General features: G+C 38.7%; 1 protein-coding gene across 1 annotated transcript in view; it reads left to right on the plus strand.

Annotated features, from left to right (window-relative positions):
* The first annotated feature begins 3818 nt into the window (after nt 1-3818).
* foxp4 (forkhead box P4) overlaps nt 3819-15877 on the plus strand; it is a 311486-nt gene continuing 299427 nt past the window's right edge. The window contains exons 1-2 of the mRNA XM_061922608.1: nt 3819-3939; nt 9148-9218. Coding sequence (XP_061778592.1) covers nt 9201-9218 — 18 coding nt within the window. The 5' untranslated portion in view covers nt 3819-3939; nt 9148-9200. The remainder of the gene's footprint in view (nt 3940-9147; nt 9219-15877) is intronic.

Below are 15877 nucleotides of genomic sequence, written 5' to 3' on the forward strand. Positions count from 1 at the left end.
ACCACATCCACAGTTTCCAAATATAATTTGAAATGTGGACTTGTCTGACCACAGAACACTTTGAAACTTTGCATCAGTCCATCTTAGATGAGCTCGGGCCCAGCCAAGCCGGCTGCGTTCATAGGTGTTGTTGATAAATGGCTTTTGCTTTGCATAGTAAAGTTTTAACTTGCACCTACAGATGAAGCAACAAACTTTAGTTACTGACAGTGGTTTTCAGAAGTGTTCCTGGGCCCATGTGGTGATATCCTTTACACACTGATGTCGTTTGTTTTTTTTATGCAGTACCGCCTGAGGGATCAAAGGTCCGTAATATCATCGCTTACGTGCAGTGATAGATGATTTTACGGACCATAGATGGTAAAATCCCTAAATTCCTTGCAATAGCTCGTTGAGAAATGTTGTTCTAAAACTGTTCAACAATTTGCTTACAAATTGGTGACCATCGCCCTATCCTTGTTTGTGAATTACTCAGCATTTCATGGAAGCTGTTTTTATACCCAATCATGGCACCCACCTGTTCCCAATTAGCCTGCACACCTGTGGGATGTTCCAAATAAGTGTTGGATGAGCATTCCTCAACCTAATCAGTATTTATTGCCACCTTTCCCAACTTCTTTGTCACGTGTTGCTGGCATCAAATTCTAAAGGTAATGATTTTTTGCAACAAAAAAAATAGGTTTATCAGTTTTAACATCAAATATGTTGTCTTTGTAGCATATTCAACTGAATATGGGTTTTAAAGGTTTTGCAAATCATTGTATTCCATTTATATTTACATCTAACACAATTTCCCAACTCATGTGGAAACAGGGTTTGTACACAGAAATGTTGAAAAATCAAATATAAATACTGTAAGGCAAAAAGAGAAGTATCCAACACTTTTATTTTCTAAAGTAAATGTGTACAGCAGATAAAGATCATCTCCATCAACAATATGATTTGTCTGAGCGACTGGACAGACCAGATATTAAGAAAAAAACATTTCTGGGCCGCATTGATGACAAAACCGTAGTTTGTGGACCCCTGCATTACATTCTCTCGAAGCAGATGGCGAGTCGCCCCACCCCTATGGCCGATAGCTTGTGCTAAATGTTGAATTAAGTACGTCCAGCCTACTGTAAAAAACAAAAAAGACAGCAAAACACAGCGTTCAGAGGCGACCAAAACTGCCTGCAAGCACACCCCCAAATGCATGACCCTTTGGAATTGTTCAACATTCATAAGTCAAACGCAAGAGAACTTATCTGAAAGTTAAAAACTTAAAAAACACTCCTTAAATTGCGTGCACTATTATAAAGATTTTGAATGTCACGCTAATAATAAACGCGGCGATTACTGCGTCGGAGGCCCACTGGTTGCTCGGTGCTGCTCGGACCGCCGTCATGTTCCGCGGAGAAAAGGTAGGAGGGTTGAATCCTTTTTAATGCCTCACGCCAAAATATTCCAAGATCTCCTTTTGAATTATAGCGCTTTTTTTTTTTTTTTTTTTTCCTCTTTTGCCCTCCCTCCCTGCGCCAGGCATGATGTAATTCCCAAATTTCTTTCAGAGACAGTAATCTCAACACTGATTATGCTGTCAATTAGTAAATGAATGAGGTGGCGAGGGAGGGGAAAAAAAAAAGGTAGTAATAACTCTGCAAAAGGAGTTGTCAGGCTTCCAAAATACATCAAGGACACCGTGAGCTATGCAGACAGTAAAAACTGTCCAATCTCAATATAACTGTCTGTTTGCAAGGGAAGCGTATAACAGCAGTGAACCCACTTAAACTCGCTTTTTTTATTATTATTTGTCAAATAGTTTCTTTTTTTTTTTTTTTTAAACACCGGCGTACATTTTTTACATAAATCAATATGCACTAAGGGAGAGATTACATTTATTAACAGAATCATCGTACTTGCCAATCGTCCCGAATTTTCCGGTAGACTCCCGAAATTCAGCGCCTCTCCCGGTTGAAATTTTCTCCCGAAATTCAGCTGGAGCTGAAGGCCACGCCCCTTCCAGCTCCTTGCGGACCTGAGTGGGGACAGCCTGTTTGCACGTCCGCTTTCCCACTATATAAACAGCTTGCCTGCCCAATCACGTTACAACATCTACAGATTTGAATAAAAAACTGCACACACAAGGAGACGAAGCAGAAGAACGAGGAAGTTACAGCCATGGCGACGCCGTCTGTAATAGAGTGATTCTATGTTGTCTGTTGCCATCTCCTGGTGAATGTTGGCTATAGCGTTATGGGGTTGCTTTCGATTGGCCAACGATTTACGTGGTGTTGTGCACCTGACGGCAAGTGAGGGAGTCTGTTCTGAAGCCCACAGTAAAGAGACGTAACTTCATCACCTCGCCTGGTTATTGACTCCAACCCAATATATTACACCGTAGACGAGCAAAATGAAGAAATAAATGGCAGAACAAAGGTTACTCAAATAGTGAAAGGTAAGTGTTGTTGTTTGTTTTTTTTAGTAACCAGCAAGCACAGTACAGTTAGTAGAACTGTGTTTTTATTACTGTGTATTTGATAGGTGCCGTCTAAAATTAAACTATTTCTTTTATTTATATATATAATAAAATAATAAATATAGCTAGAATTCACTGAAAGTCAAGTATTTCATATATGTATGTGTATATATATATATATATATATATATATATATATATATATATGAAATACTCCAGTTGGTGAATTGTAGATGTATACATATATTCCACGCCCCTAAACACGCCTCCACCCCACAACCCCCAACTCACGAAATCGGAGGTCTCAAGGTTGGCAAGTATGTGAATCATGAACTAAAGCAGTGGTTCTCAAACTCTGGTACCATAATTGGTACGTCAAAGAATCACTTCGTTAACTCGAATTTGCAATTCCGGTATGCCCTAAGCCGCCAAACAGCTGAAACGCGTGAGTGGAAACTGAAATTCTTGAATGTCCAAGTTGAGTGGGGTGTATGGACGTTAAACGGTTCGAATCGGATGAGAAATGTGGGGTATGGAGAGGTTTGTATATTGCCCATTCATTTTAAGTGAAGGAAGGGGTGATTCCTGGTAATTCCGCCCGTTTATCGTCAGCGGGTGGGGATTCCGGATAACCAGGGAATTTTCAGAACCGGGAAACATGCTGGCTTGAATGTCCAAGGTAAGGGGAGTGTGTGGATTGTGAAACGGTTTGAATCGGATTAGAAATGTGGTGTACAATGCCTATTCATTGTCAATGACGAAAACAATTCCAAGATAGTCTGGACTTTTGGGAAAGGGAAAACATGTTTTGCGTTCGACATATCAGAGGGGTAATGTGGGTGGATGGTTGAAAGGTCGGAATAGGGTTGGAAAATGGCGCAGTATTTCGAGAATTTAGGGCATGTAAAATTGTGTAACCGTCCATTCATTTGAATGAGAATTTCCTGGAAATTTGGGAATTGGGTGAAAACCGCAACATTTTTGAAAATATTCATATTAGCGTCCCAGATGATATGAATGGGTTAGTGTTGGAATTCTTTGAATCGGTTGAAAAATGTTGATAAAGTAACAGTTTGAATTGACAATTGTTATTTCGGAATCCCTGGAATTTCGGGAAAAATTGGAATTTGTACGTGGGATATGGAGAGGTTTGTATAATGTCCATTCATTGTCAATAGGTGGAAAATTCTGAGTAACCAGCGAATTTCCGGAACTAAGAAACATGCTGGCTTGAATGTCCAGGGTGAGTGGAAGTTGAAACGGTTCAAATCGGTTGAGAAATGTGGGATATGCAGTCGATTGTATAATCCATCCATCCATGTTCTACCGTTTGTCTCTTACAGGACAAGCGAGCCTATCTCAGCTGCATTCGGGCGGAAGGCGGAGTCCACCCTCGACAAGTCACCATCTCATCACAGGACCAACATGCCTTTTCATTATCAATGAGGAAGATTCCAAGAAAATCTGGAATTTTGGGAAAGGTAAAACATGTTTTGCGTTCTTTATATCAGAAGGGTAATGTGGGTGGATGTTTGAAGGGTCGGAATAGGGTTTGAAAATGGCGCAGTATTTCGAGAATTTAGAGCATTGTAAAATTTTGTATATGTCCATTCAATTGAATGAGAATTTCCTGGAAATTTGGGAATTTCATGAAAACCAGGAATTTTTTAAAATATTGATACCAGCACAATTGTCCCAGATGATATGAATGGGTTAGTGAAATTATGGGAAAAATTGGGGTCTGCAGTCGATTAGATAATGCTTTGTCATTATCAATGAGGAAAATTCCAGGAAAATCTGGAATTTTTCCGGAAAGGGAAAACATGTTTTGCGTTCGATGTATCAGAAAGGTGTTGTGCGTGAAAAGTTAGAATAAGGTTTAAAATGGCACAAACATTTTAGAATTTAGGGTATATGAGTATGTCCGTTTATTTGAATAGGAATTTCCTGGAATTTTTTCTGAATTCCAGGAGACCTGAGATTATTTTTTAATATTGATACTCGCCCAATTGTGCCAAATGATATGAATGGGTTAGTGTTAGAGAATTTGTTGAAAAATGTTGACGTAGTAACAGTTTGAATTGAGAATGGGTATTTCGGAATCCCTGGAATTTCAGGAAAACCGGTAATTTTTTGTTTGGGAAATGTGGGATATGGACGAGTTTGTATTGTCGATGATGAAAAAAATTCAAGGAAAATCTGGAATTTTGGTAAAGGTAACACATGTTTTGTGTTCAATATATCAGAAGGGTAATGTGGGGGGATGGTTGAAAGGTTGGAATAAGGTTTAAACATGGCGCAAAAATTCAAGAATTTATGGTATTGTTGATCTGAGTATGTCAATTTTTTTGAATAAGAATTTTCGGGAAATTTGGGAATTTTGCTGAACCTGTTTTTTTTTTGTTAATATATCAGAAGGGTAATGTGGGTGGATGGTTGAAGGGTCGAAATAGGGTTTGAAATGGCGCAGTATTTCGAGATTTTAGAGCATTGTAAAATTTTGTATATGTCCATTCATGAAAACCAGGAATTTTTAAAAATATTGATACCTACACAATTGTCCCAGATGATATGAATGGGTTAGTGTTGGAATTCTTGGAATCGGTTGAAAAATGTTGACATAGTAAAAGTTTGAATTGGATTTCGGAAAACGGGGAATGTGTACGTGGGAAATGTGGGATATGGAGAGGTATATTGCCTGTGTATATTGCCCATTTATTGTCAATGGTGGGAATTTCCTGGAAATTACTGGAAACTAGGGAATTTTCAGAACCGGAAAATGTTGGCTTGAATGTCCAAGGTGAGGGGAGTGTCTGGATTGTGGAACGGTTCAAATCGGATGAGAAATGTGTTGTATGATGCCTAGTCATTGTCAATAAGGAAAAAAATTCAGGCATAATCTGGAATTTTGGGAAAGGTAAAACATGTTTTGCGTTGGATATATCAGAAGGGTAATGTGGGTGGATGGTTGAAAGGTCGGAATAGGGTTTAAATGGCGCAGTATTTCGAGAGTTTAGGGCATGTCAAACTTTGTATCTGTCCATTCATTTGAATGAGAATTTCCTGGAAATATGGAATTGCGTGAAAACCGGGATTTTTTTTAAATATTGATACTAGCTAGCACAATTGTCCCAGATGATATGAATTGGTTAGTGTTGGATTTTTTAGAATGTATGGAATTTTGAAAAATGTTGACAGTAACAGTTTGAATTGAGAATTGGTATTTCGGTAAAACCGGGAATTTGTATGTGGGAAATGTAGGATATGTAGAGGTTTGTATATTGGCCATTCATTGTGAATGTGCGGAAATTACGGGTAACCAGGGAATTTTCGGAACCGGGAAATGCTGGCTTGAATTGCCCAAGGTTAGTGGAGTGTGTGGATTGTGGAACGGTTCAAATCGGATGAGAAATGTGGGATATGCAGTAGATTGTATATTGCCTATTCATTATAAATGACAAAAATTCCAGGAAATTTGTAATTTTGGGAACGGGAAAACGTGTTCATTATATCAGAAGAATAGTGTGGATGGTTGAAAGGTCGGAATAGGGTTGGAAAATGGCGCAGTATTTCGAGAATTTAGGGCATGTCAAACTTTGTATCTTTCCATTCATTTGAATGAGAATTTCCTGGAAATTTGGGAAATGCGTGAAAACCGGGATTTTTTTAATATATTGATACAAGCGCAATTGTCCCAGATGATATGAATGGCTTAGTGTTGGAATTCTTGGAATCGGTTGAAAAATGTTGACGTAGTAACAGTTTGAATTAAAAATGGGTACTTCGTCATTTGTTCGTAGGAAATGTGGGATATGGAGAGGTTTGTCTATTGCCCGTTCATTGTCAATGGGGGGAAATTCCTGGAAATTTCGGGTAACCAGCTAATTTTCGGAAATGCTGTTCAGGGTGAGTGGAGTGTGTGTGTGGCGGATCGGTTCAAATCGGATGAGAAATGTGGAATATTCAGTCGATTGTACAGTATATTGCCTATTCATTGTCAATTGAGAGAAAATTCAGGGAGAATCTGGAAATTTGGGGAAAGGTAAAACATGTTTTGCGTTCGACTTATCGGAAGAGTAATCTTGGATGGTTGAAAGTTCGGAATAAGGTTTAAAAATGGCGCAACATTTTAAAAAATTAGGGTATTGTAAAACTATGAATACGTCCAGTCATATACAGGGAATTTCCTGGAAATTTCGTGAAACCTGGGATTTTTAAAAAATATACTGATACTAGCACAATGTTCCCAGATGATATGAATAGGTTAGATTTGGAATTCTTGGAATCGGTTGAAAAATGTTAACATAGTAACAGTTTGAATTGAGAATTAATCGGGAAAAAACGGAAATTTGTATGTGGGAAATGTGGGCAATGGATAATTTGTAACGCAACAAAAAATGGAGTGTTTGTTGTCCCAACAAAGAGGAGTGTTTTAAAGATATAATGGTTGAAAAATGTGGACTGACAACTTTCCAGTAAGAGTTGAAAATAGGGCTTTGGAAAACCGGGAACTCTGGAAAATTCCTTGATCTTGGAAAATGGTATTTTGATTGTCCAAAATGCATTGTTTATTTGAGTTTATTTAACTTGTATGTGCAATTTAATTGTATTTGATTCATTTTTTAAGAAAATTGTTTTTTATTTTTTTATATATTCAAACACAGTTTTACTGCTCACCCCTTAACTCCTGCAGTTGCTGCTGTCATTTCTGCGCAGCGCCACCTCCGAAGACCCAAGCCATCCCTTTGAATATGTGGCTTTCGAGTTTTTTATTTTATTTTTTTTTAACTCATCCCCCTTAGCATTCACCTTTTTCCTACCTTTTATGGGGCTTTCCTGTACAATGTATGTCTTCTCTTGAGCGGGTTTGTGCTAAATATGAAATTGATGTTTACAAACCGCATATCCATATGAGTTGGGAAATTGTGTTAGATGTAAATATAAACGGAATACAATGATTTGCAAATCCTTTTCAACCCATATTCAGTTGAATATGCTACAAAGACAACATATTTGATGTTCAAACTCATAAACATTTATTTTTTTTGCAAATAATCATTAACTTTAGAATTGGATGCCAGCAACACATGACAAAGAAGTTGGGAAAGGTGGCAATAAATACTGATTTAAGTTGAGGAATGCTCATCAAACACTTATTTGGAACATCCCACAGGTGTGCAGGCTAATTGGGAACAGGTGGGTGCCATGATTGGGTATAAAAGCAGCTTCCATGAAATGCTAAGTAATTCACAAACAACGATGGGGTGAGGGTCACCACTTTGTAAGCAAATTGTCGAACAGTTTTAGAACAACATTTCTCAACGAGTTGTTGCAAAGAATTTAGGGATTTTACCATCTACGGTCTGTAAAATCATCAAAAAGTTCAGAGAATCTGAAGAAATCACATAAGCGATGATATTGCGGACTTTTTATCCCTCAGACCGTACCGCATCAAAAACAGACATCAGTGTGTAAAGGATATCACCACATGGGCTCAGGAACACTTCATAAAAATCACTGTCAGTAACTACAATTGGTCACTACATCTGTAAGTGCAAGTTAAAACTCTGCTATGCAAAGCCAAATCCTTTTATGAACAATATCCTGAAACGCCGCCGGCTTGGCTGGGCCTGAGCTCACCTAAGATGGACTGATGCAAAGTGGAAAGGTGTTCTGTGGTCTGACAAGTACACATTTCTAATTATATTTGGAAACAGACGACGTGGTGTCCTCCAGAACAAAGAGGAAAATAATAATTCGGATTGTTATAGGCGCAAAGTTCAAAAACCATTATCTGTGATGGTATGGGGGTGTATTAGTGCCCAAGGCATGGGTAACTTACACATCTGTGAAGGCACCATTAATGCTGAAAGGTCCATACAGGTTTTAGAGCAACATATGTTGTCATCCAAGCAACGTTATCATAGACGCCCCTGCTTATTTCAGCAAGACAAGTGTTACAACAGCGTGGTTTCGTAAAAATAGAGTGCGGGTACTTTCCTGGCCCGCCTGCAGTCCAGACCTGTCTCCCATAGGAAATGTGTGGCGCATTATGAAGCGTAAAATACGACAGCGGAGACCCCGGACTGTTGAACGACTGAAGCTCTACATACATCAAGAATGGGAAAGAATTCCACTTTCAAAGCTTCAACAATTAGTTTCCTCAGTTCCCAAACGTTTGAGTGTTGTTAAAAGAAAATGTGATGTAACACAGTGGTGAACATGCCCTTTCCCAACTACTTTGGCATGTATTGCAGCCATGAAATTCTAAGTTAATTATTATTTGCAAAAAAAAATAAAGTTTATGAGTTTGAACATTAAATATCTTGTCATTGTAGTGCATTTAATTGCATATGGGTTGAAAATGATTTCCAAATCATTGAATTCCGTTTATATTTACATCTAACAGAATTTCCCTATTCATATGGAAACGGGGTTTGTAATTCTGCAATGACAAGTATGTGTGATGTTGCATTGGCCCAAACCATGAAATATACTTGTTAAAGAAAACCTCTGCCTTGTTTTTAATGAATACCAAGGCCTACTATGCTACTGTATTCTAATGTCAGTCATTGGACAATCACTTGCTGAAAATGCTCTGCGTGGAGACAATCATTCACCCAATTGTGTTTATTTAATGCTGCAGCTCAACCGTTTTTTTTTGTTTGTTTTGTTTTTTTGTTTTTCAGCGCAGGCAAACATCTGTTCCTCCCGGCCTTCACAATAGCACAACTCAGCCGGGATGCTAAGGTGTCAAAAGGTCAGTGCCTTCCCCTCACAAACGCACCAGGACAGAGAGAGAATTACCCGAGAAACATTTGACCTATTTTCTGCAGTCGGGAAATGTAAAAAAAAAAAAAAAAGGCGCAACGTTCCTTGAATGAAATTGCACATCACTTTGCAAATTTTTTTCATTTTTCATTGAAAAGAAAACGAGCTGAAACAAATGTAATAATTAACTGACATTTTGCAGTAAAATTGATACATTGTTGACACTTTTACACTCGTTAAGTAATATAAATGGTAAATGGGTTATCATAGCGCTTTTCTACCTTCAAAGCTACTCAAAGCGCTTTGACACAACTTCCTCATTCACCCATTCACACACACATCAGGAGCAAGGCTGAAGTGTCTTGCTCAAGGACACAACGGACGTGACAAGGTTGGTAGAAGGTGGGGGATCGGACCAGGAACCCTCAGGTTGCTCAACCGCGCCATGCCGTCCCGTAATAATATTCTTTGTCTCCCTAACAAGAAACACTGTAATGTATTGTTGTTTTTTTTGGTTAAAAACACAAAACCCACGCTGATTTCCGACAAAAATAATGTCTAGATGGCAGTCACACATAAGAGATATGTGTAGACTGGCAATATGACTCAAGTGAAAGACACCGACATTTTATATTCCTACAAAAATAATGTCCGTAACATTATTACTACGGTTAAAAGTATTGATTCACATACCATATTTTTCGGACTATAAGGCGCACTTAATATCCTTTAATTTTCTCAAAAATCGACAGTGCGCCTTTATAAACCCGGTGCACCTAATATACGGCATAATTCTGGTTGTGCTTACAGACCTATAATCTATTTTATTTGGTACATGGTGTAATAAGTGTGACCAGTAGATGGCAGCCATACATAAGAGATACGTGTAGACTGCACTGTGATGGCAATATGGCTCAAGTGAACGACACTGACACATTATATACCTAAAAAAATAATGTCCATAATATTAGAACCACGCTTAAAGCATTGTTTTACATACCGTATTTTTCTGTGATGTGCAGCATGATTCTAGTCGTGCTTATCGACCTCGAAGCAACTTCATTTGGTACGTGGTGTGAAGATAAGTGTGGCCAGTAGATGGCAGTCACACATATGAAATACGTGTAGACTGCACATAATGGCAATATGACTCAAGTGAACAACATCGGCATTTTATATTCCTACAAAAATAATTTACATAAGATTACCATGCTTAAAAGCATTGCTTTACATACACTATTTTTCGGACGATAAGGCGCACTTAGTTTACAGTAGTTTATTATTTCTTCCGTCAGTGGTCAACAAAATAAACAAACAGTTTTACATAAACAAACAGTTGTACATTCATAAATTGAAAATGTTGCAGACCGAGAGGGTTTAGGCTGAAGTTGAACACTTACAAGGCACACTTAAAATCCTATAAAGTGCACGTAAATTCCTTTAATTTTATCAAAAATCGACAGTGCGCCTTGCAACCCGGTGCGCCTATTGTACGGCATAATTCCGGTCGTGCTTGCCGACCTCGAAGCAACTTTATTTTGTACATTTGGAATAAGTGTGACCAGTAGATGGCAGTCACACATAAGAGATATGTGTAGACTGCACTATGATGGCAATATGACTCATGTGAACGACACAGACAGTTTACATACTTACAAAAATAATGTCCATATTATAACAACGCTTAAAAGCATTGCTTTACATACCGTATTTTTCGGTAATGTACATTATAATTCTCGTCGTGCTTACCGACCTCGAAGCACCTTTATTTGGTACGTGGTGTGATAAGTGTGACCAGTAGATGGCAGTCACACATAAGAAGTACGTGTAGACTGCAATTTGATGGCAATATGACTCAAGTGAACGAGACCGGCATTGTATATTCCTAGAAAAAAAATTCCATACTATTAATACCACGCTTAAAAGCATTGCTTTACATACCGTATTTTTCGGACTACAAGGCTCACTTAAAATCCTTTCATTTTCTCAAAAATCGACACTGCACCTTTATAACCCGGTGCGCCTAATACACGGCATAAATCTGGTCTTGCTTACAGACCTCAAAGCTATTTTAATTGGTACATGGTGTAAGAAGTGTGATGGCAGCCATACATAAGAGATATGTGTAGACTGCAATATGATGTCAGTAAACAACACCAAAACTTCAGTAAATAACACCAAAACTTTGAGTGCACACACGGCACTCAAAATATGTCAAAATGTTTTTAGTACGATTTCGGTAAGCTATGAAGCCACATGGCTTGGATTGTCGGTGCATTAAACATACGAGTATTATTTTGGTGTGTGTATAAGGACCTATTAGCACGGATATTATCTGGCATTTTGTTTCATAATATTATGCAAAACCAACTTTTCTTACCTTCTGCTACCTGCTGATCTGTATTTGGGATCTGCATAAATGATCGAAAATAGACCATTCATCGGCTGTGTACCTTATAATCCCTATAGTCCTTAAAATACGGTACTCTTAAATGCATTAATTCCTATTTAGTGTGCATCGCTGTTTTTTTTTACACCAGGGAGTCTTAACCATTTTGACCCCTACAGACGCACCCAGGGCCCACTCAAATTAATTAGTCATCTTTCTCTTGATTATCGTTGTAATCAATGTTTACATCTAAACTACTTACAGTTTACAGACTTCTCAAATGATACGACACCACCTGATTAAATATTTCTTTAACACGTCAACCTAAAATAAATACATTTGGCTAGTTTTCATAGATTGCATAATAGGTGAATCCTAAATAAGTGACGACAAATATAGCTTCCACACATTTACGTTGGGTTGAAATTAATGAACTAAATTAATATTAGACACGTTTCTCAACTAAAGGGTGAATAAAATTATGTTGCAAATCAAACTACAGCTTCACCGCTTTAGTCATATTTTTTTGCGCTTAAGAAGCTCCCCTATGACTTTAGCTCCAGACTTCTTGTGTTTGTTTGTTGCGGTCATTGCTGCCCCAGGTGGCGGGATTGTGTATTACACCCAAGCACCGCTGCGGACCAGAACATAGCCCTATGGTTAAGAAAGGCCGTTTAAGAGTTGGAGAAATAGAAAAACTCTTGACCTACACGAGTAGAATGTTTTATTGTAACCAATAAGAGCTAAAACAAATGTAGTGAATTCTTTTATTGTACAATAGAGATTGGAAAAAGGGAGTGCTTGAGTTTCAGGCAAAGATTTTTCTCAGATGAACCTTGAAAAACTAAAAGAAAAAAAAACTCTTTTGTAAAGTCAGGGGCGTTCTGGAGGGTTTGACGCCCGGACTGACCCAGGATTTATTGACCTTGTTCTTGCACCAATCATGGGTCGCCGTGTTCTATCCGCGGAATAACTTTACAATTTAAATTATTTTTCAAACAATTGTCATAGGCGAGGACGTTTTTTTTTGCAAGTTTTTTTCACTCTGCTTTCAATGGACTTTTTGCTTGGAGTACACTTGTTTGCCCAGCAGGTGTTTTTGAGTAAATTCAGTATCATGATGATCTAAAGCAGGGTTCCCCAACATTGTTTCCAGCAGGGACTGGTTTAATGTATGCATTACTTCCACGGACCAGGTTTCTACGTGTGGCAGATAAAAACAGCAAACAAAAAAAAAAAAAAAAAATTTGCCTTTGGCTAAAATCTGAAAGTTAAGTCAGAGAAAATGCGGTAGTTTGTAAATTACCAAGATGAGGCGATTCCTGGGGGAATTGCATGTGAACACTCCAATGGTGATAGAATGAAATATGAATATAAGAATAGTTTGGAATGTTGAAGCATTTGAATTTCCAGGAAAACCGAGATTTGGTTTGGAACTTGGGAAAGACTTAGTTTGCATGTCCAGGATGAGTGGAATATGTTGAGGGCGCTTTAGTCGTTCAACAGTCCGGGGTCTCCGTTCTCGTATTTTACGCTTCATAATGCGCCACACATTTTCGATGGGAGACAGGTCTGGACTGCAGGCGGGCCAGGAAAGTACCCGCATTCTTTTTTTACGAAGCCACGTTGTTGTAACATTTGTCTTGCTGAAATAAGCAGGGGCGTCCATGATAACGTTGCTTGGATGACAACATATGTTGCTTCAAAACCTGTATGGACCATTCAGCATTAATGGTGCCTTCACAGATGTGTAAGTTACCCATGCCTTGGGCACTAATGCACCCCCATACCATCACAGATGCTGTCTTTTGAACTTTGCGCCTATAACAATCCGGATGGTTGTTTTCCTCTTTGTTCTGGAGGACACCACATCCTCTGTTTCCAAATATAATTTGAAATGTCGACTCGTCAGACCATAGAACACCTTTGCATCAGTCCATCTTAGGTGAGCTCGGGCACAGCCATGCTGGCGGCGTTTCAGGATATTGTTGATAAATGGTTTTGGCTTTGCATAGCAGAGTTTTAACTTGCACTTACAGATGTAGCTACCAACTGTATTTGCTAACAGTGGTTTTATGAAGTGTTCCTGAGCCCATATGGTGATATCCTTTACACACTGTCGGTTTTTGATGCAGAACCACCTGAGGGATCAAAAGTCCGTAATACCATTGCTTACGTGCAGTGATTTCTCCAGATTCTCTGAACTTTTTGATGATTTTACGGACCGTAGATGGTAAAATCCCTAAATTCCTTGCAATAGCTCGTTGAGATATGTTGTTCTAAAACTGTTCCACAATTTGCTTACAAAGTGGTGACCCTCACCCCATCCTTGTTTGTGAATTACTTAGCATTTCATGGAAGCTGCTTTTATACCCAATCATGGCACCCACCTGTTCCCAATTAGCCTGCACACCTGTGGGATGTTCCATATAAGTGTTTGATGAGAATTTTTTCAACTTTGTAAGTATTTATTGCCACCTTTCCCAACTTCTTTGTCACGTGTTGCTGGCATCAAATTCTGAAGTTAATGATTATTTGCACAAAACAAAAAAAATGTTTATCAGTTTGAACATCAAATATGTTGTCTTTGTAGCATATTCAATTGAATATGGGTTGAAAATTATTTGCAAATCATTGTATTCCGTTTATATTTACATCTAAAACAATTTCCCAACTCATATTGAAACGGGGTTTGTATAAAGCGTGCACAAATTCAGTGGCTGTAATTAAGCCACAGACTTTTAAAATTAGCTTGTGAGATTTTAAGGTATATGCTTACGAATAGAGATGTCCAATAATATCTGACTGCCGATATTATCGGCCGATAAATGCTCATTCTGTTTCAAAAAGTAAAAATTATGACTTTTTAGAACGCAGGTGTACAGAGTGCCAATAAACCTTAAAGGTCCTGCCTTTGCGTGTTGGTCCAATCACATAATATCTACGGCTTTTCACTCACACAAGTGAATGCAATGCATACTTGGTCAACGGCCATACTGGTCACACTGAGGGTGGCCGTACAAACAACTTTAACATTGTTACGAATATGTGCCACACTGTGAACCCACACCAAAAAAGAATGTTCCGGAGAACATCCGCACTGTAAAACAACATAAACACAACAGAACAAATACCGAAAAGCCCTTGCAGCACTAACTCTTCCGGGACGCTACAATATACACCCCCCCCCCCCCCCCCCCCCCCCGCTACCCCCTAACCCCTTGGCCCACCTCAACCTCCTCATGCTCTCTCAGGGAGAGCATATTCCAAATTCCAGGCTGCTGTTTTGAGGCATGTTAAAAAAAAAAATGTACTTTGTGACTTCAATAATAAATATGGCAGTGCCATGTTGGCATTTTTTTCCATAACTTGAGTTGATTTATTTTGGAAAACCTTGTTACATTGTTTAATGCATCCCGGGCATCACAACAAAGTTTGGCATAATAATGTGTTGATTCCACAACTGTATTTATCGGTATCGGTTAATATCGGAATCGGTAATTAAGAGTTGGACAATATCGGATATCGGCAAAACAGCCATTATCAGACATCTCTACTTACGAACAACAAAGATGATTAATTATAAATTATACAAATAAATGATTAAACTTCTGTTCTGAATGAACTGCAATTATTTTTTTTCTCAATCATTTTAAAACTTGAAAGCGTACTTCTTCTTCTTAGTCGTCGTCGCCGTGTCTCCTCTTCGTTCTTCTGCTTCGTCACTGTTGTTTTTTTTTTTTGGACATTACTACTTGCCGTAGTTTTGAAGCAATGCGTGATGGGAATCCGGATGTTGTGTTGTGCGGAATAAACACACGCTGAGAAATAGCTCCGTTCCTGCATACATTTTGGGTTATAGATAAACCTATGGATGACGGAGGCATATATAATAGTCCACTTTTCAGGTGAGAGAGGACGCTAAAGACAGTGCCTTTAAGGCACGCCCCCCAATATTGTTGCCCGGGTGGAAATTGGGAGAAATTCGGGAGAATGGTTGCCCCAAGAGATTTTCGGTTAGGGGCACCTAAATTCAGGAAAATCAGGAAGGTTGGCCAGTGCACCAAACAAGATCCATAAAGTCATGGATGAGAGTCTGCCGTGGATGAACTTGACTGGCCTGCACGGAGTCCTGACCTGAACCCGACAGAACACTTTAGGGATGAATTAAAACGGGGACCAAGAGCCAGGCCTTCTCGGCCAACATCGCCGATGCGCTTTTGGAAGATTGGTCTAAAATTCCAAATAAACATACTCCG

This window comes from Nerophis ophidion, linkage group LG16, assembly GCF_033978795.1.
Source record: "Nerophis ophidion isolate RoL-2023_Sa linkage group LG16, RoL_Noph_v1.0, whole genome shotgun sequence".
Classification (NCBI taxonomy): domain Eukaryota; kingdom Metazoa; phylum Chordata; class Actinopteri; order Syngnathiformes; family Syngnathidae; genus Nerophis; species Nerophis ophidion.